This window comes from Colletotrichum acutatum (assembly GCF_030867785.1).
Source record: "Colletotrichum acutatum strain CBS 112980 chromosome Unknown BDZ83scaffold_35, whole genome shotgun sequence".
In the NCBI taxonomy this organism is placed as follows: domain Eukaryota; kingdom Fungi; phylum Ascomycota; class Sordariomycetes; order Glomerellales; family Glomerellaceae; genus Colletotrichum; species Colletotrichum acutatum.
In genome coordinates, this window is record NW_026849029.1 from 282,320 (window position 1) to 307,837 (window position 25,518).

A 25,518-nucleotide genomic window follows, 5' to 3' on the forward strand; every position below is an offset into this window, starting at 1 on the left:
GTGCTGACGGCGGTTGGACGGCTCTCAGAGGCACGAGCTTGACGAGGCACCAACTGCTGCGGCTAAACCGTTTGTGAGCGCCGCCAGCCCACAGGCTCATCAAACATGGGATCTCTGATTGAGTGCTCTCGGACCCTCAAAGTCTGCGCGTCGGCCCCCCTCCCCCTTTTTTTTTTTTTTTCAATCATTTTGTGCACCGCCGAGCCCGCCGCGGTCAGAATTTGGCCCCTCGCGATTCGGATCACCCAGGCTCGTCTTGGATTGTTGGCGGCCTCGAGTCCTGGGCCGTGCCCTCCTTTGTTATTTCCATGTGTATTTTCTCGGTTTAACTTCCAAGGGGGAGGGGGGTGGTTGTCATTGGCGCTAGTCACCATGGCGAGCTGTAGTGACTTGGAGACTTTTGTGCGTAGACATAAGCTGTCCCCAAGGTTGTTGGGTTCCTTAAGTCAGCGTGCCATCCAAGACGCGCCGGGCCTTGCGGGAACTGAGCCAGTCTCGCCGAAGGGCCATTGCTGGCGGCTCCAGTCTGTCGAAGAAGGCGGCCCGGCGGATAGAGCCCGAATAGGGGTTGGTGGAGTGTCCCGACTCTCGCGTTCACAATGAGTAATCAGTCAACGACCCGGTGATAGGGTTCGCATCCAGCAAGGCGCGAGCAAAAGGGTGGACGACGATGGCGTCTGTGGGGGATTTTCATAGCGTCCCGCAATATCAGCAGTATGAAGCGACCACGGACGATGATGGCAAACTGCCTTCGTACTCGTAAGGTACGGAGTAGTGCATAGAGTGTTTGCAGGGTATTCATCCATCCGTAAAGTTGCAAACAAGCTTGTGTGGCTTATCCGGACCCCTAACATGCTGAGAGCCCGAGACGCCTTGCTTTCATGATGGGCCGATTTGGAGAGTTTGATATTTGTTCCTTGAGCGCTGGAACTGGCACGTTTGTCCCGTCGGAGAAGAGCAGACATTTCAATAATGCCCACTCGGCAGCGGGACCCTGATGCTCGGCCCCATTCGTAAGGGCCCCCATGCTCTTTTGCGAGCGAGTGCTGGGATGACAATGAGTCGGCCTGGTTGGTTCGTCAGGCAAATGGCTTCATAAAGGTATCCGTACCGTGGACGGAGTTTTGCCGGTCGTTGGAACTTGGCGCCGTTTTGCGTTGTGTGCACCTCTGCGGGTTTGACATTGATGTAGTATGATGTATCCGTATGCCAGGGCAGAATTCGGATGAAATCAGCCCAGTCATCTGGTTTTCATGCATCGTCCGACAGATAGTATGTCTATGGCGAGTTTGGCAAGAAGAAAACGAAGAAACGTCCCAAAGGGGAAATGCATTTGAAACATGCCGGGATCAATGGTGAGGAGTGAAGACGAGAAGCTGAAAGGACGAGGGGGGTTCGAGATGTGCTGCAGGAGGTTGAGCGGTTCGTCTGAAGAGGCGAGGTTAACCGGGGGCTTGTACGCAGTAGAGCTCCCGTGTGGATGGAAATATTATCAGGGAAGCAGCGGAGCGACGTGGAGGCGAACTGCACCTGCATTCAGACGCGTGAGGTACGAAGTACATATTCCACAGGTTCCGTACTGACAGATAGGTAAAGTACCTTGCGAAGTATCCTTACTCCGTACCTGCGCTTGGTGGCCGTCTGTGGCTGGACAAGGATTGGACGGCAACGGCACAGGCGCATCGGAGGGCGGAGGTAGGCATAAGTTATAACGGGGCGGCGCTTCGGATCCGACCAGCTGGGCGAGCGCCCGCCCGCAACTTAGAAGACCCGGTAGGTACAGTAAGGTAAGGTAAGAACAAGCAAGGGACCTTCCATTCACCTTCCGCCGATACCTAGCCCACACCTTGACATCTTCGCTCCTGCTTCTCCCATCCATGCTTAGGTACCTCACCTGAAGGTAGGCAAGGTGCGAATAAGGTCCATCGACATATACCCGTCGCCGAGCCTCGCGATGTCGACAGCTAATTGCAATTTGCCCGGACCACACCTTACCTGAACATACTTTGTACTTTGTATTCGTAGTCGTCCTCGCCTTGCGACTCGCTAAGGTATCTTGCCTACCTCACCTTACTCAATAGGTACGAACACCTTGGGTGAGTAAAGAGGAGCCCTCTCTCCTACGTGCCCCTGGTACTGCTCGTTCACGATAGGTACCACTCGGAATCCTGTTGCCAATCTTAAAAATTGTCAGCAGCGAACCAAAAAAGCGGCATCAGATAGCGCAAACGTTGTTGGTCGAGCCTCGTCCTTGGGCAAGCCCCCAATATGCCCCATCAGGGCCATACGGGCCCGCGGGTGTGAAATGTCCCAATGTTTGCACCATGGTGTTGCCACTGACTGTCTGTGCATCGCGTCACTCGATATCTTCCCAAGGCTCAAGGGGGTACGAAGTTACGAACTATGGAGCGCGGACTGCGAACCCTGATCATTCATGTGAGACTCGAGTCATCTGCCACTTTGGCGACAGGACCCAATACACTACGTGCGTACGCAGGACACACGATGCGCCTGCATATCCTACCCACTTTGCATGGCATCGTCCCAACATGGCATTCTGAAAGGATGCACTGGCAACTGCAGTGCGTGAAAAGGGAAGAGCCCGAGCCAATTGGAACATGACAGCGACGGTAGAGAGAAAGACCAGTAGATGCAGCCTCGACCCTCCGAGTAGCAAGCAGCACTCCTAGTCTGGTATCCAGAAAATAGTGGAAGAGAGGAACCGACAAAAGGGCACAGAGATCCATGGATCCATACAGAGGGGGTCCACGATGGGCCTCCTGCCCTGAGGCGGCTTTCCGAGGACCAACTGCAGGGTATTGTATGGATACAAGCGCGGGCGGATCGCTTCGCGAACGCAGCGAACGCGCTCAGCAGACTTGAGCGATTCCATTGCAAGTGTGGTTGCCGTGAGATGGCAGGACATGACACATGAGGGCGGTGCGGTGTGGGGCACCGGCGCTTTCAATAGAGAACCAGAGTCTGAAAGTCTTGAAAGTCTGAATGTGTCCATCTATGTGTACGTGCGTGACCCAAAGAGGAAATGACTTTCTCGGAGCCCGGCTGATAGCGTTGATAACTCAAAGGTCGAACCACGCTCGTGATCGTCATCACGAGTCCGCTGTACAAAGTGATTGTATGCGCAGCTCAAGCAGTGTGGTTGGTGTCAGATGTGTCGATGCTAATTCGAGAGCTGTGGGCTTCGTGGGCGTGTTGGGGGAGATTGCGCGCGCCATCCAACTAAGAGTCGACCATGGCTTGCTTGGTCGGCTGGGTGGCTGTTTCCTCGCATTCGGTCCTCGTCTTCTTCGTGTCTTCTATTCTCGATTGTGTATTCCACATCACGTAGGCCGTGCCCAGCCCAGGATTTCGGATCGAGTTGGACGCTCCAAGTAGAGTACTGCGTTGAGGGTATACGTAAGGTATGGTTGACGGGAGTTGAAGGTCCAAAAAAAGACGAGACGAGCCGATGAGAAGAGCCGGTTCCTGGCAACGAATCGAATGGTACCGTCCCGTCCGCGTCCACTTCCCATCCAACGTTGACAATCACATTCACATTTCACACCCAGTGCCCACTACTCCGTGCCTTAGTCTCTTTTGGACCAAGACCAAGGTCCTCCCCACGCCCGCGTCTCTGCCAACTTCCAAGCGCGACTTGATAATGTGAGACGCGCCGCTAGCTCCGATCGGGAGCTGATGTGCCGCTGGGAGATTCATGTAAGAAGCACGATGAGGCAGACGTTAGCGAAGCTGCTGTAAGCTAGCAACGGCGACGCAGGTACCTCAGCAGAAAGGGACGTTGAGATGGTAATGTAGCAGAAGAGGGTAGGCGCAACTTGCAAGGCGTGGTACGACGAGAGACATTACCCTCCGTTGAGGCAAAAGATAGTCGGCCAATGCGTATCGTATTGGATCTTTGTGTCCCGTATCAGCAACAGTCGGTGACCACTGGCCAAAAGAAAAGAAAAATGTATCCTTTGCGAGGTAAGGATACTCCGTACGCTGTTGGTGACTCTGCGCTCTGTATCCGTACTCCGTATGCGTAATCCGTACCTTAGCTTGGGCAAGTCTCAAATGGACGATGGGCTGACGTATTCGTGGTTGCACACAGTAGTGTTGAAACGTCTCTGAGGGAAGCTGTCGCCGTAGATGGCCCCACAGCAGAGGTTTTTTGCAACTTCTATGTGAGGGCGTATGTATTCGTAGGTTTGTGTCATGTCTTGCTCTTTGGAGTTTGGAGCCTTTTGGCTCTTTGGGTCGATACTCATGGTGAACAACTGTCCGTCCAATCAAAGTCGCCATTCAATCAAAGCCAAGTTTGTGGCTAATTGTTTCCCCTCATCCTTCCCATCCTTATCCCGTCATGTTATTAAAGCTGGCTCAAATCGGCAATGGGCCCCTGACACTAACCCCTGTCGCTTCTTGTGACTCCCCTTGCACATCATCTCATGGTCTCCGAAGCTCACTGGGTGATCCCTGCCATGCATTTGGGCGGGATTGCGGCTGTCTGAGCATTGGGCGATGGCAGAGGAAAGGAGGGTCTCAGAGCGTCTTTCTGCACTGTACACAGTAAGTGCCAGGCCGTGGTGAGGCGACTCCGAGCGAAAAGAAGCTCTTTCGAGCATGGCCACTTGGCTGCTTGGCCCCAAGACCCCGAACAAAAATACCCCTTCCTTCATGGGAGAGGAAGAAGAGGCCCCTATTCATCGAGAAAAGACGCATAAGTCTGGGACCAGGAATAAACTCTAGGCACGCAGCCTGCCATCCCATCCATTCCCAGGCCATTGATCACACTGACTGCATAGATAGGCAGGCACCTGGCAGTTCAGTACATGTGTTGGTACAGTACTGTGAGATGTGCTGCAGTAGCTGCTGCTGCCAGCACCTCTGCGGCCCATGGGATTGCCTGCTTCTCTCTCTGCTCTTGTTTCGAAACGCTGGGCCGCCCCGTGGCGTATCGGTGAGCAGTCCTGAATTTGTTTCAGGTGATAACCTGGCCAATCATGGCGAGGCAATCGTCAACGTCCGAGTAGGCTCTCGTGAATTCTCTTGAATTGGCCAGTTTATTCGCGGCTGTCTGTGAAGCATCGGACAGACCAGACACTCGCAGTCTGGCATACGGAGTACACACACAGTCGCTCCTCTGGCCCCCGCGCTGCTGGGCCTGATGCTGCGCCATCATCGTTCAGCTGTGCAGCATCGGCATTGGTGCATCGGTCCTGAGTAGTGTCGATGAAGAAGCCAGGGTCGACACGGCGGGTGGAGGAGAAGTATTGGAAGAAACTGGACTAAAAGAGAAGGGCCAGAAAAGGTACCTCAGACAATAGACAACATCCGTATCCGTCGGTCAGAAAGAAGAAGAAGAAGAAGAAGAAAAAGGAGTAGGGAGGGGCTGGTAATTTGCCGTTGGGAAGGAGCCCGTTACCCGACGATGCAGTGTGCATTGCGCCACCATGGACAACCTAAATTCATTGCGGATGAGATGGAAGAAAATCATCGGCCGACGTAAACGTGGGAGAGCAAAGGAAAATGGCGGTAGAATTGTGACCCTAGACTCTATTGGCCTCTGGCGCGGAGTGCACGATGCCTCCATCATGTCCATTTGGCATTAGCCTCGATGGAAAAGCGGGGAGGGGGGTGTCGAGACATCAAGACTCAAGATGTGTACGGAGTGTAGGTACCTAAAGTCTTGCCTTATGTAAGGTAAGTCAATTTTTACAGGTTCCCTCAGTCGGGGAGGAAAGTGCATTCGATGCCGCTGAGGTGTCATTGCCAACCACCGACATCGCATATTCAAAAAAGACGGTTGCGCGGGAGTTGCGACTTTGCTGCTTGCCATGATTCCCCCTTGCTCTTCCGACCCTTGCCTTCCATACGTTGTCCGTTGCTTCTTCTTCCATTGCATCTTTCGCTTGTCTCTCGCTTGCTTCCTAGCGCGTGCCTCTAGCGGTCGGAGGCTGGAGCTGTTCGACGGGATATTTGCTCGTACGGAGTAAGGTAAGGTAAGGTATGGACGTCGGGAAGCCATACGTGCCTTGCCGTTTTATTGCTAGCGGGCAGCGGAATCAGACCTCGATCCGTTGCTTGCATTCATTGATTGCTTGCCTTTGAGGTCCCGTAACAACAGTGCCCAATAGCAGTCACAATCTGTTGCATGTTGCTGTCAAATCAACAAGCTGAAAAATGGTGACCCCACGCAGTCCCGACTCACGTTTATGACTTGAACTGTCATCATGTGATGAATTCAACCTCGAAGGCAATTGAATATCTTGGGACCGAACCTTCCTCAAGTTGATTGACATGCCAAACTACCTTAGCCAAAGGTAAGGAAGGTAGGTACCTTACATTTACTCAGGTACTGTCCACGGAGTAGTGTACGTAAGGTACCTCGGGGAACCTTACCTAAGCACGTGCTAAGGTGACTTGGACCCAAGGTTCCAAGGTGAGATTGGCTCGAGCTTTGACGTGCCGACTTGATTAATTTTTCATGATCATCTTATCCCCCCATTTCTCCGTACCCCCGTTCCTTTCTCTCACCTTGTCGGTCATGATCCCAGTCGCGTCTCTTGGGCCCAGGTAGATCCCTCGGCTCACTCTCCCATTGTCCATTGTTTCTCTTCTTCGTCGCCTTTTCTTTCGCTCCCGTTCCCGTCCCTATTCCTTGCATTCCATTCCATATGGCGTCCACGGCCCAACTCTTCGTAGGTCCCGTCCCATTGCATCACATCATCACGCGCATCCCCTGCTCAGCTCTCTCCGCCCCGTTCACATCTTTTCTCCTTCCTTTTCCTTGGCTTTAGTACTGTTTTCCTGCACTTCTCGCCCCCTTAAACATAGCTAACTGATGAATGAAGCATTCGACTGCCCAATTGTCTCCTACCATACGGATACAATTGCACGGATGTGCTTGAATTATGTACGGACACTGCGAAGAGGATGAGATGAATTTAGTCCCCTGATCCCAGCGAGGCTGAACTGTCTCTCTAACCTTTCGGACCATTCTTGGTTTCTGATGTTCGTCCCTACTATTCCCATCTGGTCTGTTGATTGATCCTCTTTGGACAAACAGACGTTCGTCCTGTGATAAGCCAACAACCTGCCGCTTTTTCGTTCACCCCCTGCCCCTCCCCTCCACCCTAAGACAAGATAAAAAAAAAATTGACTAGCCCAAGAATGGGCTGAACCGAGCGTGTCTAGATGAAGTGAGAGAATCCATCGTCTCAATGGCCGCATCAAACGCGCGACACTCACTGTCTATTTCATAATGATGGTGTAGAGTATGAGCCGAGCGCGCCGTTGGTGGACAAGATGTTGGTCTGCAGTCGGCAAACGATGACGCGCTGAGAGGTTCGTTTCATGGCGGGATCGACCCTGCTCCATGCTCAGGTCCTCTTACAGTTCAGTTGCGAACTTGCGAGATGTAAGGTACTTTGTACCCCCCTAGTTCCTCCCCTTGTTTCTACGCCCCCCTCTACTTTCAAGACCTGCACAGACGGAGCATCACAGCACTTTACCTGCTTCAACGCCTTACGGGCCTTGCGTTCCAAAGCCAGCCCGTCGTCCAGAAGGAGTGAAACATGCCCGTTGGAGCTGCCAGCGGGCACAGTTAGCGGGTATTGCGCTCTACGAATGGACTGGTCAGGCCGGAACACACTTCTCATATGGGGGCGGCGTCTCTGTACCATTTTTATTACGGAGTATCTCGGAGTACCCTCTGCACAGCAATGGCCCCCGTACCTTGTGAAGATGCAAAAGAGGGATACGCACCGGGGGCAGGAAAGCAGCAGGGGACAGAAAAATCTCTGGTCTTTTCTCTGCGTCTTCTACAAAGCATTGCTTGCTGTCATCGTCTCTGTGCCGCATGGGCTTTCTGGGGCTCAAACATCGGACGGGATTGACAAGTACCATTGGGGGGATTCAATTCCAAGCAGCACTGCATCAGCGACTTCAAAGTTCGGACTGCCTTTCCATCGTGTGGTGTATCTGCCTGCATATGCAGAGAGCGGCTTCGCACTTCACAGACATTGGAAGCGCACGCGCAAAACGCACGCACACAACCCGGCTCGAAAACATGGCACGTAGCCCACTCCACCTCACTCGGCGAATCTTTCTCTGTCTCTCTCTGCATCTGTCTATCTCTTACTGTCTCTTGTCCTACCAATACCCTCATCTTTGGTGGTTTAGAGCCGTATACGGTTAATGGGACCGCCCAATCCCCAACCTGGCTAACTACCATCGAACAAGATAAGGTAGGTGGATGAGCCAGATCCCGTTCCAATCGCCAATTCGGACGGGTCCTGGAACATTACATAAGGTACAATCAGCTTGGGGATGCATTCGTAAGGTGAGGCAAGGTATCCTTAGCAGAAAGCAGGGGAGGGCGTAATGAGTAGTGACTGTACAGATAGAACAGGGCAGCAAGAGAAGAGCAAGAGGCGCACCAGAATCAATACGCAACGTACGAGCAGGGATCATTCCGACTGCTGTATGTACGAAAAAGTACTCCGTACTCTATACACAAAGTACAGTACCTTACCCTCCTTGCCTTCCCTCCTACCTTACTCAAACTCCTGCGACCCTAGCACCTGCTATTTTTTTTTATTTTATTTTTTTTCCAATTCGTTTCCCTCCCTCTGTTGTTTCCATCTCATCGATCCTCCCTCACCCCCTTCCCTCCCCTCCCGCTTTTCCTCGCGCCTCGTTCCTAGCAGCAACCTCGTTGCTCACTCTCCGCACGCCTCACACTTCTCCAATCCCACGCCTCCTCCTTCTTCTCGTTCGTTTTCTTCTCCTCCAAGGTACCCGGCCCCTTAGCTCTTCCCTCTCGCTCCATCTCTCCGCGCTAGGTCCCTGACTAACTCGCCCAAGCTTCCGTGCTGGGCTTTGGCTCTGATTCTTGCTCTTGTTCCTGCTCTTGCTCCTCTCTGGCGCTGGCTCTGTGTGCCAGTGTGGACTCTCTGGGATCCCAAAGCACACGCCTCCCCTCCTTCCTGGCTCCTCCGCCTCCTCTCGCTTCCCACCAAAGCGTCCGAACTCCAACACCAACTTCTTTTCCCGTCCGGAATCTGATCTTAACCTCGCACCTCCCGCACCTACCTCTCACCTCACCTCAATTCACCTTTCCGACCTCATCACACGCCAACCACAACACCCTTTAATCCACACCCACACTCGTTTCCTATTATTATATCTCCGAGAGACACCTCACCAGCTTTCGACCAACCTCTTTCTCTCGATCCTGTTTTTTTTATTTTATTTCTCAACTCATCTTGCTTCTCGCAGCATTAACCCAGGCTCGCTCTGCACATCATCTGATTAGCTTCCGCCTCTCGCTCATACCTCTACGCCAATCAACCATTTACTACGCAGCAACCTCTCTACCAAAATCTATCGTAGCAGCTATAACCACCGACGTCGATACAACCCCCTTCGCATACGTTCATCCTTGCTTTCGCGACGAATCGCCCCAAGAAAAGGCTTTCTCCGTGGAACCACAACACCCAACGCCCGACCCGAGAACGCCGGCGAAGCTCCCAATCCGACCACATCGAGTGAGGGTGGAGAGCGGAAAGCCGTCGAGATGGATCACCCCATGCAGGATGCCGCAGCCGACGTGCTGGCGGATGCTAGACGAACTCTAGAAGCTCTGAAGAGCTCTGGTGTTTCCCGTGAAGCATTGTTGCAGATGTGGGAGGCTGGCGACAAGGCGGCACAACAACAGCAGCAACAGCTACAGCTTCAGCTTCAGCACCAACAACAGCAGCAACACCAACAACAACATGCACCGCAGGATGTCGCAATGGAGGATGCTTCTACACGAGGTTTGTTCCACTGCTCTCATATCATCTGCCCTCTGTGGGAAACAGGACACCCCTGCTAACTTCCCTCTTGTTCGTTCAGCGATATGTCATGGCCAAATAGGTCATAGACCACGCATCTCCGTATCATCGACAAGCTCGGGCTCTTCTGGTCATGCAAGTATCTGGTCCATGGGCTCCGCTGCCTCCAACGCCACCGTCGCGACACATTACTCCCAAACTTCGCAGACCCCTTCCACTCAGCAATGCGCGCCTCAAGCAGCTCCTGGAGGCGTCCCCCAGGTAGCAAGCGCTCAGACAGGGTGGGGCCCAGGGCGCTTCAACTTTTACTGGTGTACCTCATGCGAAACGAGATTCAAGCGCAAGTACGACTGGAAGCGTCACGAGGAGGAGTTCCATGAGCGTTGGAAGAAGTATCCTTGCCCTGAGCCTGGCTGCAACAGGAGCTTCTGGGGAGCCAACACCTTCAACCAGCACCACAAGGCTTCGCACGGCTGCAAGTCATGCCCGCACTCTGAAAAAGTTGTTAAGTACTTGAAGAGGAGAAAGTATTGGGCTTGTGGCTTCTGCTCGGCCCTGCACCCTTCGAGGGAACGTCATGTCGAGCACGTCGCCAGACACTTCGAATCAGGAAAGACAAAGTCGGATTGGATGCACTCAAGAGTTATCTACGGTCTCCTGCATCAGCCCCTGATCCACGAGGCATGGAAAGATGTGCTCATGTCCAAGGCCAATGAGTTCCAGGGACGTCAGCCAAACTTCAGCTGGAATCCTACACAGACTGGTCGAGCGCAGGGTTTCATGGAGAATGAGAGCCCAGGCCAACTTCAAGATCTGCTCGAATTCTTCTCTGGGTCTAGCTCCGAGGCCGAGTCTATCGTCTTGATTGCCTACAAGCTGGCGGATCTCGTTTACCTTCCCGTTCCGGCCTCGCCGCCAATGCAGTATTCTCAATGCTACGCCCCTCCTGCTGCTCTTCCTCAACAATACCCCCCTCAGCCTCTCCTTCCTCCTCCATCGATACCCTCCCAGACTCTTCCGACTCAGTCCCCTCAACCTCCGGTATTAGCATCACAGGATTCATCGCCCTCACCGTACATGGAACAGATGAGGGCTCAGTCAATGATGCCGCAGCCTTTATTCCACACCCAACAGCCGCGCGCGCACACGGAACCTCTTCGCCGTGCATCGCTGGATAGGGAGCTTCCGCCGCCACCACAAGAAAACCAACCGATGAACTTCCAATTTATGCCTGAAAATATGGTTACGTTTGAAGACTGGGAGAGTTTCTCCAGCACAGTCGTCGACGAAAATGCACCACAACCCACGCCAATGACAACAGATTGGCCGCTGGTGCCTGTACAATATTACAATGCCCCTGTAGGGCCATGAACACTTTCATTTTTTCTTGCGAAACAGACAAAAGTCATTTTCCTTTGTAACTTGTCACATGTATTGCAGCTAGCGATGCCCGCTGGCGAAACAATATAGTATATAATGGTAATCACCTTGTGGGGGACCAGACTCGAAAAACTTCGAATCAACATTTCCTTAGGCCACGGATTCGGGCGAAAACGGAACGGACCAGGTATCGGATGGGAACACGAATTGGCAAAGGGATGGCCAAAAAGAGGAGGAAGGCGTCGCTCACGAAAGAGGTGTTCCATTACGGCTGATGGCGAATATCAAAATGCGATGGATAGAATCAAATCAAGCTCATTGCATTGCAACCCTGGCATCCACCTCTCTCTATTTCCGTGCCCTGTCCCCCCCCCCCCCCTCCCTCCCATCGACTTTTGACTGATTAGGAGTAGCGCGTTGCGCCAAGAGACAAACAGCACCTTGCATGTTCGTACGGCAACAAGTACAAACAAGGTCCTCGACCTGCGACTATCCATTCACCAATACTGGTTCAGGTGAAGCGCAAAGTTGTCACCTCGCAGCAGCATTATCTGGGGCGGGTTCCCGCTCGTTGCGTATTACACCTCGACATCAGATCATGCAGAACCTTTGCTCCGTACTTGGCATGAATGATGGCTAGTTGACTTCGGTTGGAAGCAAACATTCTTTTCGCCATCGCTTTTCGCTGTCATATGAGAGTCGATCCTACCAACCCTAGCGCAGTGGGAAGCTGCAGCGCACGTCAAACTATTTGGAACTCGTACTACCTGACAGAAGTCGTTTGTCGTTGGTACAGAACGCTGGGTCAAATCGTCCGGTTACAAAAATTAAGCGACCCATGGCGCCTCTTCGGGAAGCGGCATGAGGTTGGAAATTAGGGTGTGAGAGCCTATGTCCACAGATGGATTACTCTGTGATTGCTACTTAAAGGGTATTGTTTAGACGAGCGTTGTTCCTGGATAGCAGTCTGGACATTGACAGATTCTTCAACTAAGTTTTGGTGGTTTACCAGCATTTCCAAGACTATCGCTCATTCTTATGGGCCATTCCCAAGCCTTCTCTAGGCAGGCAATGCTTGCCAACCCGTAGCAACCTTGAAAGCAAGATTTGCGATCCGCGAGCGCACTCCGGAAATCCTCTTGAGGTAAGTCATCCAGTGCTCTGGGCTCCGTCGAGAGAATGAGATTGGGTTTGGAGAGGCTCTCGTATGGAGGGGGAAACCTGCTGAACGGGGTCGCAGCTTTCATAAAGCTCGAGGAAACTTTGGCCATCCATCATGGCCAAAGTACCCAGACTCTCGACGACAAGGCCGACGACGGCGACTGTAATCGGCAAACGGGCCGAAGCACGCTCAGCCGCAGCCGCAGCCCCAGACGCACCCGCGGCCTCGGGCACGGGTCCGGCCCGCAATGGGTACTCCCTTTGGCGCTGGTTGGGCCAGAGCGACGCCGACGATCCTTGGACGCCGCGTGGGGTCTTTGAGACGGGTGGTGGTGGTGATGGCGGTGGCGAAGTCGCTGGCGTTGCCGTGGCCGTTGCCACCACCGCCCCTGAGGAGCATCAGGGAATTCGTGATAGAGGTGAGTCGTTTTCAACGGTTTTTGTTCTCCATTGGTTAGTTTATATCGGCAATCTGAGACCTGAGGGGAAGCCACTGCGCATTAATGTGGTCTGGACCGCGCTAATACGGGTGTGCAGTAGGCAAGGTATCTAATCATGGTGCAAGACCTGTCAACTGAGGATCAGCTTTGCCAGTGTGATTCAATTTTACAGTAGGTATTTGACGGATCAATCAGAATGTTTGCAAATTCCAAATTGTCTGATAATGGCCGTTATATTTCATTTGAGGATGTTTAGTATATTTTGTGTTCATGCCTCATATTTCTAGTATACGTCTTGTCCAAGCCTACCAACATGCCATCAATGTAAGTCATCAGCATCCTCTTTACCCATGGATGGAATGCGATCTTCCGATGAGGCTACATCTTGGAGCTCAGTAATCACGGAAAGCAATATTATTTTGGCACTCCGTTAATGCAGCATGCCTGTTCTGCCACATTCTCCAATCACCCCAAACCTCCGTCAACGGACGGAGTTGCAACAGAACGCCTCCTAACCCCCAAAGAACCCCCAATACCCGCGCCCAAAACGCAACGAAACAGATACCTCTTCATCAATCATACCCAATCGCCTTGGGCCGCCTCACAAAGTCCATCTTGGCCGAAGCAGCAATGATCGGAGCCGGCGTCCCCGACACGTGAGGATCCCACCCCATGACATCGTACGGCCACCCAGGCTCCCACTTCTCCACGCTCTCGAGGTACGCAATCTGCGCCTCTGACAACTGGATCGTGAGGGCGTCGATGTTGTCTAGCATCTGCTCGACTTTGCGGCCCCCGACGACGGGGAACACGTACGGCACCTTTGCCACGACGTACGCCAGCGCCACGGCCGTGATAGAGGTCACGCCCACCTCCTCCGCCACCTCGGCCAGCGCCTTGCTCACCCGTATCTCCGTCTCCGTCTGGTCCGCCAGGTGCCGAAACGCCGCCTGCCCGTCGCCGCTCCGCCGCCGCGCCTCGATCATGTCCCGCGTCTTGAACTTGCCCATGCCCGCGGCGCCGTAGGGTGCGATGGCCATGCCGAATTGCCGCGCCATGGGGATGATGTCACGCTCCATGTCGCGCATGATGACGCTGTAGTAGCCCTGGTAAATGGAAAAGGGCGTTTTGCCGTGCGCGCGCGCGTACGTGTTGGCCGCGCTGACGACCCAGGCCGGGCAGTTTGCTATGCCGAGGTAGTGCACTTTACCCTGCTGGACGAGGTTATGCAGCGCGTCCATGACCTCCTCGATGGAAGCGGTATAGTCCCACCACTGGACATAGAACACGTCGATCCAATCGGTGCGCAGCTTGGCCAGCGAGTCGCGGAGGCTCATGTGCATCGAGGCGCGCGAGTTCCCGCCCGCGTTCGGGCAGCGACCTTTCCCGAGGGCGTGCATGCGGTAGTCGGCCGAGAACTTTGTCGCGACGACGCAGCGATCCCGGACGCCGCGGACCTCCATCCACTCGCCGAGCCAGGACTCGGACTGCTCGTGCTGGTAGCCATTGGAGCAGTCGAAGAAGTTGCCGCCGGCATCGAGGTAGGCGTCCAGTAGGCTGAAGGCGGCGTTCTTCTCGACAGGGCCCATGCCGTCTGACCAGGCCGTCCCCAGGGACATCGTGCCCATCTGAAGAGGAGAGACGCGGATCGCGGCATTGGGGGAGAGGACGCGGTAGCGGGCGAGTGGTGTTGGCGGGTCCGGTGCCGGGAAGAAGAGCGTTCGGGCGCTTTCGGTGGCCATATTGGCGAGCTTCTTGTAGTCGTGTGCTGGCGTCTGGTAGTGTTCGTGAAAGGGAACTTAGAGCGAGAGTGAAGGGTGTTGAGATACCTGAACACAACGTAGCTTCAATGAACCAATTCACAGTTTCCTACACCGAGATACATTCGAGTCTAGCAACCCGGTTTTTGCTGTCATTGAGTTCTTATACAGTTTCTTACCTGCAGTGCAGTTGCTTGAGATGTCTGACAGGATTGCTGGCGTCGCCGTTTCCTGACGGGGCGTTGTCCGGGTGGCGCAGCTGCCTTTAGTCAAGAACATCATTGTAAGACTGTTGGGCACCGCCCTTTGATTCTCAGTTGCGGAAGACTTTGGAAAGGCCACGGAGGTCTCTGACTTAGTCACGGAGGACCCAAAGGATGTCATCGTCTCACCGCTACCAAGGCATGTGCAGTCGCAATTGAGATATACAATGCCAGTGACTTGAGAATAATCACTTTGAACGCCCAAAACGTACTAAGAGAGTCCGAAATAGAGAAGCTGAAGTGATCACGTAGTTCTAGCTGCTCGGATAATTGGCTGACTGCTGCGCATGCTAGCCACTTGGGTGGCTCCTTCAACTCATGAGTGACAAGGTCAGGATCATCGAAGAGTACTTGAGCAGAAGCTCATTGGATATGTAACATGCCTTCAAAAAAAATCAAAAATCAAAATGGTATCGTTATCGTGCCAGCTGCGGTGACCGCGCCGCACTCTAAAGCCTCATTTAGAGTGCTGCTCGTCTTAGTGATCGGCAGAAGTCATACCGTCGACAATATAACCTTTGAAATCACGCGCCGGAACTCTTCTATCGAACAGGATATCCAACTCTTCGTACGTGCGGCCCATCGTTTCAGGAACGCGAAACCAGGCCCAGATGAAGCACAGCCCAGCCAGGCCTCCGAAGAAGAAGCCGAGCTTCCCCTGCATGTTGGCCTCATCTGGGTTGATCATGTATGGGATCGCCACGGTCATGATGATCCCCAAGACACCCTGGGCAGCTGTGGCGAGCGCAATTGTCTTGGATCGCACTCTGGTGGCCGAGGCCTCTGATATGAGGACGAAGCATACGGGACCCACGGACAGATCGTAGGCGAAGTTCCAAATGAGCATGAGTGATGACTCTGCCCATGCCACGCCAGAGGGACGTCCGGGAACGCAGTCTAGGATGCCGATGAGGAGCTGCAAGAAGACCAAGGCGGCGAGGCCAGTGATGTAGATGGTTCGTCTACCGTAGTGGATCAAGAAATACCACGAGATGACGGTGCCAAGGAATCCGACAGCTAAGGAAGTTAGTCAAGGCTCAGGATCTCGAGGGGAACTCAAATGGTTAGCCGTTTACCAAGGAAGCCAATGGCCATATCGAATGCCTTGTCAGTAGGCAGACCGGCCTGCTGGAAGAAGTATGTCCCGTAGTTGATGAGATAGATACCGCTGAGGACTTGAGTGCAGTAAACACCAACAGATATTTCCGTCCGCCTTAAGTTGGCACCCTTCAAGCAATCTGAATATGTGCTTCCGGCTTCCAGCTCTTGCTCAAGTTTGTCGGTTTCCACGATGAAGGCCAAAGAAGCGTCGACATTGACCTGCTTGGAAGCTAGACGGCCTAGACTCCTCCTCGCATCGTCCATTCTACCCTTCCTTGCCAGCCACCAAGGACTTTCTGGAACGAAGAGCAGGCCGGGGAGGATGACAAGAATCCAGAACCATTGGAGCGCAAAGGGCAAAGAATAGGCCCAATGGGTATCAAGCCTTGAAGTTCCCGCTGTGACGCCGTTGGCAAGAAGTTGGCCCATGACGAAGCAGAGATTCACGTAGGACGTCAAGTGACCACGGATAGCTGTGGGGCAAACTTCGGAGGCGTATGCCGGGGCGATGACAACATACATGCCCAAGACGAGACCGCCGAGAAGCTCACCGACTAAGAGGACGGGCAATGAGCGTGCGAAGAATTGAATAAAGACGATACCCGCGGTGAGAACCACGCACACGGCAAAGGTCAATTTTCGGCCGTACCAGTCCATGGGGTACGCAGCGAAGAGGGCACCGACAACTTGACCGACGGGATTACCCATGGAAAGTCCGGTCTGCCAAGCAGCAGCTGAATACATGTTAATAAATCAGATGTTCCAGCACAAGAACTCAAGTGCAAGACATACTAATGATATACTGTAGCACGTTAGTTTTAGGATTCACGTTTAAGAGGAGACAACAACTTACGGAACCCTCATATTCATAACCAAAATCTCTCTGGAACTGAGGCGTAGCGTAGAGGTTTCCGAGCAATTGCGGATCAAACGCCAACATGATGACCCCAATGGACACGAAAGCAGACCATCCAATGGCAGCAGGGTAAAGCTTGACGGCCTGAGAGAAGGTCAGGTTGTGCTCGAGGCGGATGGCCTCGGCCAGAGCAGCATCATCGGCGCCGGGCTTCGCGTCCGGAGCAACGACAATGGTCTCGACATCTTTGGACGCCATCGCGGAGGTATTACTACAGGATGAAGAATCGACTCCCCGCAAGAGAGGCTGGATCTCGTCGTCTTGTGTAGCAGCCCTTGCGGATGAACGTGAGTGTGGAGGAGACATGATGATCTTATTTCCCCTCAATGGTAGCAGCCGTAATGCAGATGACCCGGCCGGGCTTTGCGTCTCGTTGAGCGGGCACCACGGTATCGGGACCCCTCATCCCCGGCAAAGACCGGTGTGAGCCCCGAGTGGCTAGCCTCTATCGACTACGGGATTCGAATCCAGGGCAGGGAGTGGTCAGGAGGTCTACAGAGATATGAGAATCTCCGGCTCAACAGGGGAAAGAGGGGGGGGGCGGAGGTGGTTGGGTGGTATTCAGACTAGGTATGGTATGTTGAAGATTGACAGAGGTTACTGGGCCCAAAACGAGAGCCAATCCGGGGTAAACAGCCTGGGCGCACACGCCGCCTTCTGGGCTTATCAGGGAGGTGGGGAGGTGGTCAGCATACGCTAGACCGCTGCGGGATGTTGGAGATAGCGGCCCAACCGTTCTTGCAGTGAACCCCTGCGTAAGCTTTGAGGTTGGCGGGGAATTCCTTGGGACGTGATGCCGAGACCTCGTCCCGAGCTTGATTTGACCACTGGCCTATCTTCTGTTTACCATCTCACTGTTGGGAACTTGCAAACGCTTATGATGAGATAGGTTAGAGGTTGTAAGGCAAACTCAAATACAAAGAGCTCGTCTAGCATGATATTGTTGACGTGTGGTTGATCGTGTTTCTTTTCTATTGCCAAGTATCTATGCCGCTGGTGAGAGGCCAATTCTAATCTTAACCTAGCTTTCGATATCTAGAGAGTCTATCATGACCGTGCCTCGCTCGACTATGAGCTCCTTGTAAGAGGTGCCTTATCTTATCACAAGAACCACTCCACTTCCCTTCCCTCAAACAGCTGGCCTTTTGCATCTCAATTACAGATATGTAACATGAAAATCAATCCGTCTGAGCTTTCTGATTTGAATTTAGTGAGTAGATTGTAGCTTGTCGACCGATGTTGGCCTGAGCGTCCAGGCATTGTTAAAGATGAGGACGCGGGCTCATGGTGACATAGTTTAGGTCTACATCATGACGGCGGTGAGCTACCGGGCCTTGAATTACAAATGTTGAGAGGGATTACATGGTCCATTCTAGAGCTCTGCAGGGCATTAGTAGATGGGTATTGATATTAAGCCTTGAGAGTCTCAAAGTCTTTGACAACGCTATAACTCTATGACGAGTCACCGCTAGACTCCAAATTGCACGTCGATATATATTTTTTTTTTCCAAACTCCGTCTCTGCATCTCTCTTTTTATTTCTCTGTCTCACATCATCAGTGTGTAATTTGACCAAAATCCATAACCTCAACTGCCGACCAAGAGTCAAAGTGTACGGTCCTACTTTTCTTCGGTGACACCGATCTCGTATCCAATCAGAACTTCGGTGCTCGTACCCTCCCAGCCGCGCGTTCCAGCAGTTGAGATCATGAAGCGGCACGTTCGATCGATATAGAGTGACGAAATGACACCAGCTCTAGGCGGACCAGGAATAATCAAGAAGGGGACGGTGGAATGCTTGAAAGCCCGGGTGTCCTTGAGGTCATACAGACGAAGAATATCATGGGAAGCGCTGTGCTTGTGTTAGCTTCACGATCACGTTTGCATGCCGGCTTTTGTGAGCTTACCAGACGAGATGGCGGCCGTTTGGCATCGCCCGAACCGCACTTACGGCTCCACTTCCGGCCGGGAACTTAAGGGTCCTCTCCGGCGCCCAGCCGCTTCTGGCCTTGTGGATGTTGTACTCCTCCACCGTTCCGTTTCGCCTGCCGGCGTAGATCCAGTTGCCGTCCGGACTCCAACAGGCACCCATACACCAAGGTGGCACGCCTCGCTGACTGCCTATCCTTGCGACGGGGTCTTGGACACGCCGATCCCATAGTCTGATGTTGCCATCAATGGCTGCGGAGAAGAAGACCGTGTCCGCTGATTGAGTTGGGTCCATAGCCGGTGGAGGAGGATCCGAGGCAAAAATCATGGAAGGTGACCCAGGATTTGCATCATCTGTCTGCATATCGGGTAGAGAAGGGATTTCTGGAAAGTCGGGAACAGGCAGCTCTGTCGTAGCATCGCCTGCGCCGTCTAGCGCCGGGGGAATATCTGTCGCAGTCGCTTCTAGAGCCGGTGCTGGAGGCTGATTTCTTGTGGCTTCAGGACTGCTGCTTCCTGGTGCCTGGACCGCTGGCGCCGGGGTGGCATCGGCGTTGAAGGCATTTGTCATATCGATATCGGCAGAGTGGTCCATACCGCCGTCCTGCCCTGAGCCATCATGAAGAGTGGGCATTCCCATGTCTCCCATCGCCCTCGAAAATTCATCATCGTCATCGCCGCCATAGTTGCCTGCCACGTTATCGCCAAATAGCGAGCCTGTGTCACTGCCACCAAAGAGCGACTCATGTGCGGGTGACGCTTGTCCCTCAGCACCCTCGCCAGCCAACGCAGGAGGCGGAGCTTCAACACCGTTGGTATCGTCTAGAGTGCCGTTCTGAGGTTTACTGTTATTCGAGGTAAAGGTCGGGTCAGGTTTGATTTCTTCCTCCATTGCCTCGGCTGGAATCGGTGCACCATTTACTGGGCGAAGCTCAATAGCAGAAGTTTGACCACCGCTACCGTCATAAGAACGCTTGACAGCGCCAGTGTTGAGATCCCAGTCGAAGATGTTCTTGTCCCAGCTGCCGCTCAGGACGCTCTTCTCGTCTTGTGCCAGGGTCAACACGCTCACAGCATTAGTGTGCTGTTGCAGGCATGTTATGCGCTTTCCTTCGTCATGCCTTACACTTTGGAGATTGATGCCGCCAGATTCGAGACCCGAAAGAAGCCATAGCGCCTGCGAGTGGACAGCCAATGAGTAAACGGGCGATAGGATGTGTTCCTCGTTCCCTCTAGGATTCGGCGGGCCTGGCTCCTCATTCTCCCAGTATGACATCAAAATGCCCGCCTTGACGACACTATCGACAAAGGGGTGCCTTTGCGCTACGGTGAGGAGTTGCTTGCCGTTTATTGTCCCAGGACCGTCGTACTTTCGGATATAGCCATCGGAGCCTCCTGTCATCCAGAACCTAAGATCGGGCGTGATGGCGACTGCGTTGACACTCGTCGCCTGCGGCGCAGCCATCGTAGGAACAATATCGTACAGCCGGGCATTGACGGCTTCAGGTCGGACGCTTGGGAATAGACTTGAGGGTAGCAGTGGAGATCCGCTCTTTATCCCTGGCGACGCCCCCGCGCCGGCCGAACCAGCTCTAGAGGGCACTCTTGCGTCTCTTGCAGCTGCGTCGTCGCCCTTTTCTTGCGTATCATCGCCCGTTTCTTCGCGGTCGTTATCCTCCTGGTCGTCTTCGTTATCTTCCTCCTCGTTTTCCATGTCCCCTTCGGCATCATCTACGTCCTCCATGACCTCGTCCTGGTCGTTCTGATCGTTTTGGTCATTGTCGGAGCTCGCGTTTGAGTCTGGATTGCCGGACAGGTCAGCGGATTTCTAGGAAACATAAGGCCCCGAGACATACCTCTATCGTCTTCATCCATGTTGAAGCTTCGGTGTATAGGATTGCAAACAATGCAGAGCGATTAGGTCGCAAGCAGAGCGCAGGAGGGTCGCGCAATCGGAAAGTCCGCGGCGTCGGCAGGGCTGCGCAAGGGTTGGAGAAGCGGTTGGGTTCGTTTGCGATTATATATGTATCTTGCAATTTCGCAGTGTAAGAATCACCGTTCCATTTCAAGTATAAAAAGAGGTTATATTAACAAAGTTGGCGGCAATGGGTTGCAGAAGATGAGTGATTGGTGGACGCTACTGATGTTCGTTGCGCATGGAATCGTCGCGAAAGCTGCGGTCGCGACGACGTGCTGGGTTGGAGCACCTCAGAAGCTCAGCTCGGTGGGGACGCCCTGGTGCTTTGTGCCCACTTCACCCTGTGTGCCTGTGCTGTTTGCCTCGCCAGGGCAGTTTAGCTTTCGATTACGGCGGGGAGACGACAAGGTTACCAAGGCCAATCGCGCTAGCATCCCCTGGGGCAGCACCAGCGCATCCCTTACGATAGAGCTCCGAAGCGGAAGCAGCGCCGGTTGTTTTGGCCGGGCAGGCCGTGACGGCAGAACTTCGGCGCCGCCCAGCTGAGGATCCGCCGGGACCATCGGCATCCCAACAACCTCTCAACGACATTCCTTCTTGAGCATCCCTTCCGACGTTTCTCTTCCCTGAGTCGCGAGCTCTGCCAGGTATTACCAGCATCTATGAGTGTCCGAGCATGTTGAGATCGTTTCCAGCCCACTGTACACGTTGACACTGCCAACCTGCATCAAAGCAACGGACAATCATCTTTGTTTCTTTTCATACCCATTCATTTCCCTCCTCGCTCGAGTAAAATTTCGCGGAAAGTCTCTGGAAATGGAGCCAGACTCAGACTTACCGCGGTTGCTTTCGACAAGGGCTTGTGCCTCGCTACGTTTTCAGCAAACTAATTGCAGCCTACATGCCAGAGGCCCTTCCTGACATGTCACGGGTATATATCTTGTTCAGCAAGAGCATACAATGTCTGTCACTGCATCGTTTGTATCTTCGCTTGGTCTTTTTGCAAGGTTATGATGTAGGAAGCCGTCGATGCATAAGCCTCTTGCCAAGAATGCGTTGTTCTGCAAACGCTTGAGATAATGTACCTTACCGCTCTCAACAAGCTAGCATGCCAAAAGTTTTTCCCTCGCAATCATTACGCTCCCTTTTCCCTGAAAGTAGTTGCAATTATCAACTAACTCAACTTTGTGGCGGATTTTCATGTTTACGTTTGGTAAACCGCCGGTAAACCGCCCTCTTTATGTGCGCATGGGTCCATCGAGTTCATGTTGGATATTAAGTCTAACTCCCGAATATGGTGCGTTTTCAGGTCTCTTTCTTGAAACATATGTGTATTCCTCATTAGTAGCAAGTGCTGCACTTTAGCTGAAGCTTATGGGGACTTTCTTTCTTCAATCTCGCAAACCGGTCACTACTTTTCTCACCTTACAATCTCAACATTCTGATCTTCCCTCCGAAAGTGCACTTAATCATGTCCCAGAAACATCCCCCTGACCGCGAAACTACGGCCATCTCACCTCAAACCCACCCGCATGCCGGGATGAGTTGGCGCGATACACCCGAACTGCCACGGGCAGAGGAGATCATAAAAGAATCATGCACCCTCCCAAAGAACAACGGTCTCAATGCCGTATACCCGACGAAAATCGCGTATCTCCGGGCCCAGTACGATCTCTTACGCTTCGAGGGCTCCGAGCCCCTCCGGAGAGCCGTTCAAGAATACAAATCCGCCCCCGAGATGGCAGAGAGCACCGAGACGTGCATATACACCGATGTAAGCAATCTACTAAGTATTCACAATCAGTATGGGATTGAACCTGATAGGAGATACCGAAAGGTCTTTGTCTGCGGAATCAACAATATACGCCTCGGAGTCATGGTCCGCGTCACCTTCTCCGCCGTCCGCGCCCGGCAACTCATCAACTGGCCGGCATCTCAGCGCGTAGTCCCAGGCACAATAGTAGCCCTCTCCCCCGCTTCGGACCACTTCAGAACACAGTGCATCGTGGCAGTGGTGACGGGTCGTTATGATGAACTCGCCGGCAACTCAACGGCGCCTCCTCCCTTGGATCTTGAATTTTCCGATCCCAGTATCACTGCTGGTTTCATGGAGCTGGATCAAGAGTATGTCATGGTCGAAGCCCGCTCAAACTACTTTGAAGCCGTACGACACGTTTTGGAGGGCCTCAAGCAGACGGCAGAAGACGAGTAAGACGAGGGCATTTCCAAAACTCTATGAGAGTCTCTGGACTAATATTTTTCTCAGCTCACCATTCGACAAGTACTTCGTCGGCCAGCTGAACACCGTCGACATGCCTAGTTCACTACCACCATCATCCACCACATTGGACATCTCAGCCCTCCATGACGGTCTTCAACACCCAGTTCCCATAACCATCCCCAAACAAGGCGACATACCCAACCACATCCAGTCGAAGACAAGACTAGACCAATCCCAACTACAAGCCCTCCAGCGCATGATAACAAAGGAGCTTGCCATCGTCCAAGGCCCACCCGGAACAGGCAAGACGCACACGTCCATGGCCGCGCTCAAAGTTCTGCTAAGCACACAACGCATCAATGTGCCCATCATCGTCACGGCCCAAAAGAATGACACCGTCGACGAGCTCCTCGCCAGATGTCACCAGCTCGGCGTGGACTTTGTACGCCTCGGCGGCCAGGCCAAGGACGAGGTCGTCGCCAGCCGGACGCTCTTCAACCTCCGCATGCGGTCCCGTGACAAGACGTGGAGCAAGAGCGCGCTCGAGAAACGCCTCGTCTCCCTCAGGTCGCAGGTGAAGCTTCCCCTCCAGCGCTGTTTCCCTCCCGTTCACCAGCAGCTAATCTTACCGGAACACTTCCGCGAGGTCGGCTTGATCAGCGCGGAGCAGCATGCCTCCGTCACGAAAGGCTGGGACGGCGTCGTCGGATCCATTGCCGGGGAGGGACCCCAACACCCGCTGGGATCGTGGCTCGGTAATCAGTTGCTCGCCAAGATACCTCATAGGAGCATCCACGTTCCTCTCGGCGACGGCGTTGACGATGACGAAGCATCGTCGGTGCCCGGTGTCAGCGAGAAGGGTTCCGCCAACAAGAAGAAAGAGCAGCTGTCGGGCAAGCCTATCTTCATCGCGCGCTGGAATAGCATCAAATACTCGAGAGGTGTTGCTCTCAGCCACAAGCTGGCGCAAGAGCTGCTCGCCAAGAATGGCAACCTCTGGTCGATTGCGCCAAAGTATCGCGGCATGGTATACCACTACCTCGAACGTAGATACATCACATCAACCAAGCTCGCCCTCTCCGCAATATTCAAGCAACTCGATAACGTCGTCAAGAAGCTCAAGGTGACCCGCTGGCAAGAAGACATCACCGCGGTCCGCGCGTCAAAGGCCCGCATCATAGGCTGCACGACAACAGGCCTCACAAAGTACCGCGAGCTCATCGCTGCGCTGCGGCCGCGCATCATGATGATCGAAGAAGCCGCCGAGACCCGCGAAGCAAACATCACCGCCGCGCTGTTCCCCTCCCTAGAGCAAATCATCCTCATCGGCGACCATACGCAGCTGGCGCCCCACGCCGACTGCCTGGAGCTCAGCAAGCCCCCATTCTACCTCAACGTATCTCTGTTTCAGAGGCTCGTGGAGCGCGGCCTGGAGCATTCCACTCTCCAGGTGCAGAGACGCATGGCGCCCGACATTCGCAAGCTGCTGAGCGCATGGTATCCTCTTTTGGTGGACCACCCTTCGACGTTGGACCGGGAAGCTGTCCCGGGTATGGGCTTGAAGAGCGTGCTGTGGTTCAACCATCAACGCCCCGAGTCGTCTAACCGGTACTGCAGCAAAGTCAATACTTTCGAAGCCGACATGATTGTCGGGCTGTACAACCACCTGGTGTCCAACGGCACAAGCCCGGCAGAAATTACCATCCTGACCTTCTACAGCGGACAAAAGGCCTGCATCGAAAACAGCCTCCGCCAAACTCCCGGTGCCGGTCGTCTCGGGCTCGAGGTCCAGACAGTGGACGGGTACTAGGGCAGGGAGAACCGCATCATCCTCATCTCCATCACCCGAAGCCCGGAAGACCGTTCAAAACCGAACTCGGGCTTCCTCAACGACCTGAGACGCGCCATCGTCGCCCTCAGCCGTCCTCGACACCTGCTGGTCATCCTCGGCGACATGCAGAATCTGCTGGCATCGTCAGCTCGACCCATCTGGAGCGAGGTCTTAAACAGGATGGAGGCTCCGCCCACAGACTACATCCCCATCTTCTGCAAAGCGCACGAGAGCGAGATTCGCATCCGGCAGCCGGGTGATTGGGCAAGACTTGCGGGTAAAGGAGGCTGTAGTATGCGCTGCGGGCGACCAACGGGTGCACAAGGAGCAACATGCGGCCGAGAGTGCCACGGGTACGTTGGCCCCGAGCCTTTTGACGAAGAATGCTAACTGGATCTGGTATCTAGAGGCTCTTGCGAGCTCTCGGTCAGTCCCGTGTCCACCGACAGTAACGCGCGGACCATTTCTGAGCTTCCCGTCCCGACGAGCATTTCGAGGCCACCAGCGCAGGAAGATCTCATAGACCTGAGCAACTTCTAAGGTGGTGGGCTGGGAGGACGCCTCAAAGCAGGGAATTGAAGGGTAGGAGTATGGGTCCAGGATTCAAACTGCACACAGCGTACGATGCTGGCTGAAGACCGACGCCTACAAGAGCAAGGCGAGGCCACAAAGGCAGATCACAGATCCAGGCAGTAGCTAGCTAAGCTTGGAGAGAGCATAACGTAATAGATTCCGATGATCTCGCCCGGGGCCTTTCAAC

The 25,518-nt window shown here is 53.8% G+C and overlaps 7 protein-coding genes across 7 annotated transcripts; 4 read left to right on the forward strand and 3 right to left on the reverse strand.

Annotated features, from left to right (window-relative positions):
• The first annotated feature begins 4 nt into the window (after positions 1–4).
• BDZ83DRAFT_272484 (uncharacterized protein) lies at positions 5–941 on the forward strand. Its single transcript, XM_060502068.1, has one exon. It carries the CDS (start codon positions 106–108, stop codon positions 601–603), a length of 498 nt encoding a protein of 165 aa, XP_060366192.1. The 5' UTR covers positions 5–105; the 3' UTR covers positions 604–941.
• Positions 942–2,924: 1,983 nt separating this feature from the next.
• BDZ83DRAFT_650751 (uncharacterized protein) lies at positions 2,925–4,328 on the forward strand (the record flags this gene model as incomplete). Its single annotated transcript, XM_060510398.1, has 4 exons — positions 2,925–3,023; positions 3,592–3,717; positions 3,933–3,984; positions 4,207–4,328. The coding sequence occupies 4 exons, from the start codon at positions 2,925–2,927 to the stop codon at positions 4,326–4,328; spliced, it is 399 nt and encodes a 132-aa protein (XP_060366193.1).
• Positions 4,329–9,580: 5,252 nt separating this feature from the next.
• Positions 9,581–11,210, forward strand: BDZ83DRAFT_575082 (uncharacterized protein; the record flags this gene model as incomplete). Its single annotated transcript, XM_060504775.1, has 2 exons — positions 9,581–9,821; positions 9,901–11,210. The coding sequence occupies 2 exons, from the start codon at positions 9,581–9,583 to the stop codon at positions 11,208–11,210; spliced, it is 1,551 nt and encodes a 516-aa protein (XP_060366194.1).
• A 2,182-nt stretch (positions 11,211–13,392) lies between these two features.
• On the reverse strand, positions 13,393–14,562 carry BDZ83DRAFT_650755 (putative aryl-alcohol dehydrogenase; the record flags this gene model as incomplete). Its single annotated transcript, XM_060510399.1, has 1 exon — positions 13,393–14,562. One exon carries the CDS (start codon positions 14,560–14,562, stop codon positions 13,393–13,395), a length of 1,170 nt encoding a protein of 389 aa, XP_060366195.1.
• A 406-nt stretch (positions 14,563–14,968) lies between these two features.
• On the reverse strand, positions 14,969–17,264 carry BDZ83DRAFT_272538 (sugar porter family MFS transporter). Its single transcript, XM_060502069.1, has 4 exons — positions 16,798–17,264; positions 16,737–16,746; positions 15,920–16,678; positions 14,969–15,860 (listed from the first exon to the last, which is right to left on the reverse strand). The coding sequence occupies exons 1-4, from the start codon at positions 17,164–17,166 to the stop codon at positions 15,322–15,324; spliced, it is 1,677 nt and encodes a 558-aa protein (XP_060366196.1). The 5' UTR covers positions 17,167–17,264; the 3' UTR covers positions 14,969–15,321.
• A 1,215-nt stretch (positions 17,265–18,479) lies between these two features.
• Positions 18,480–20,532, reverse strand: BDZ83DRAFT_575210 (transcription factor SPT8; the record flags this gene model as incomplete). The annotated part of the gene is made up of 2 exons (XM_060504784.1): positions 18,480–18,711; positions 18,767–20,532. The coding sequence occupies 2 exons, from the start codon at positions 20,530–20,532 to the stop codon at positions 18,480–18,482; spliced, it is 1,998 nt and encodes a 665-aa protein (XP_060366197.1).
• A 1,359-nt stretch (positions 20,533–21,891) lies between these two features.
• Positions 21,892–24,848, forward strand: BDZ83DRAFT_272712 (P-loop containing nucleoside triphosphate hydrolase protein). The gene is made up of 4 exons (XM_060502070.1): positions 21,892–22,003; positions 22,187–22,480; positions 22,544–22,914; positions 22,973–24,848. Exons 1-4 carry the CDS (start codon positions 22,001–22,003, stop codon positions 24,735–24,737), a joined length of 2,433 nt encoding a protein of 810 aa, XP_060366198.1. The 5' UTR covers positions 21,892–22,000; the 3' UTR covers positions 24,738–24,848.
• Positions 24,849–25,518: the final 670 nt, after the last annotated feature.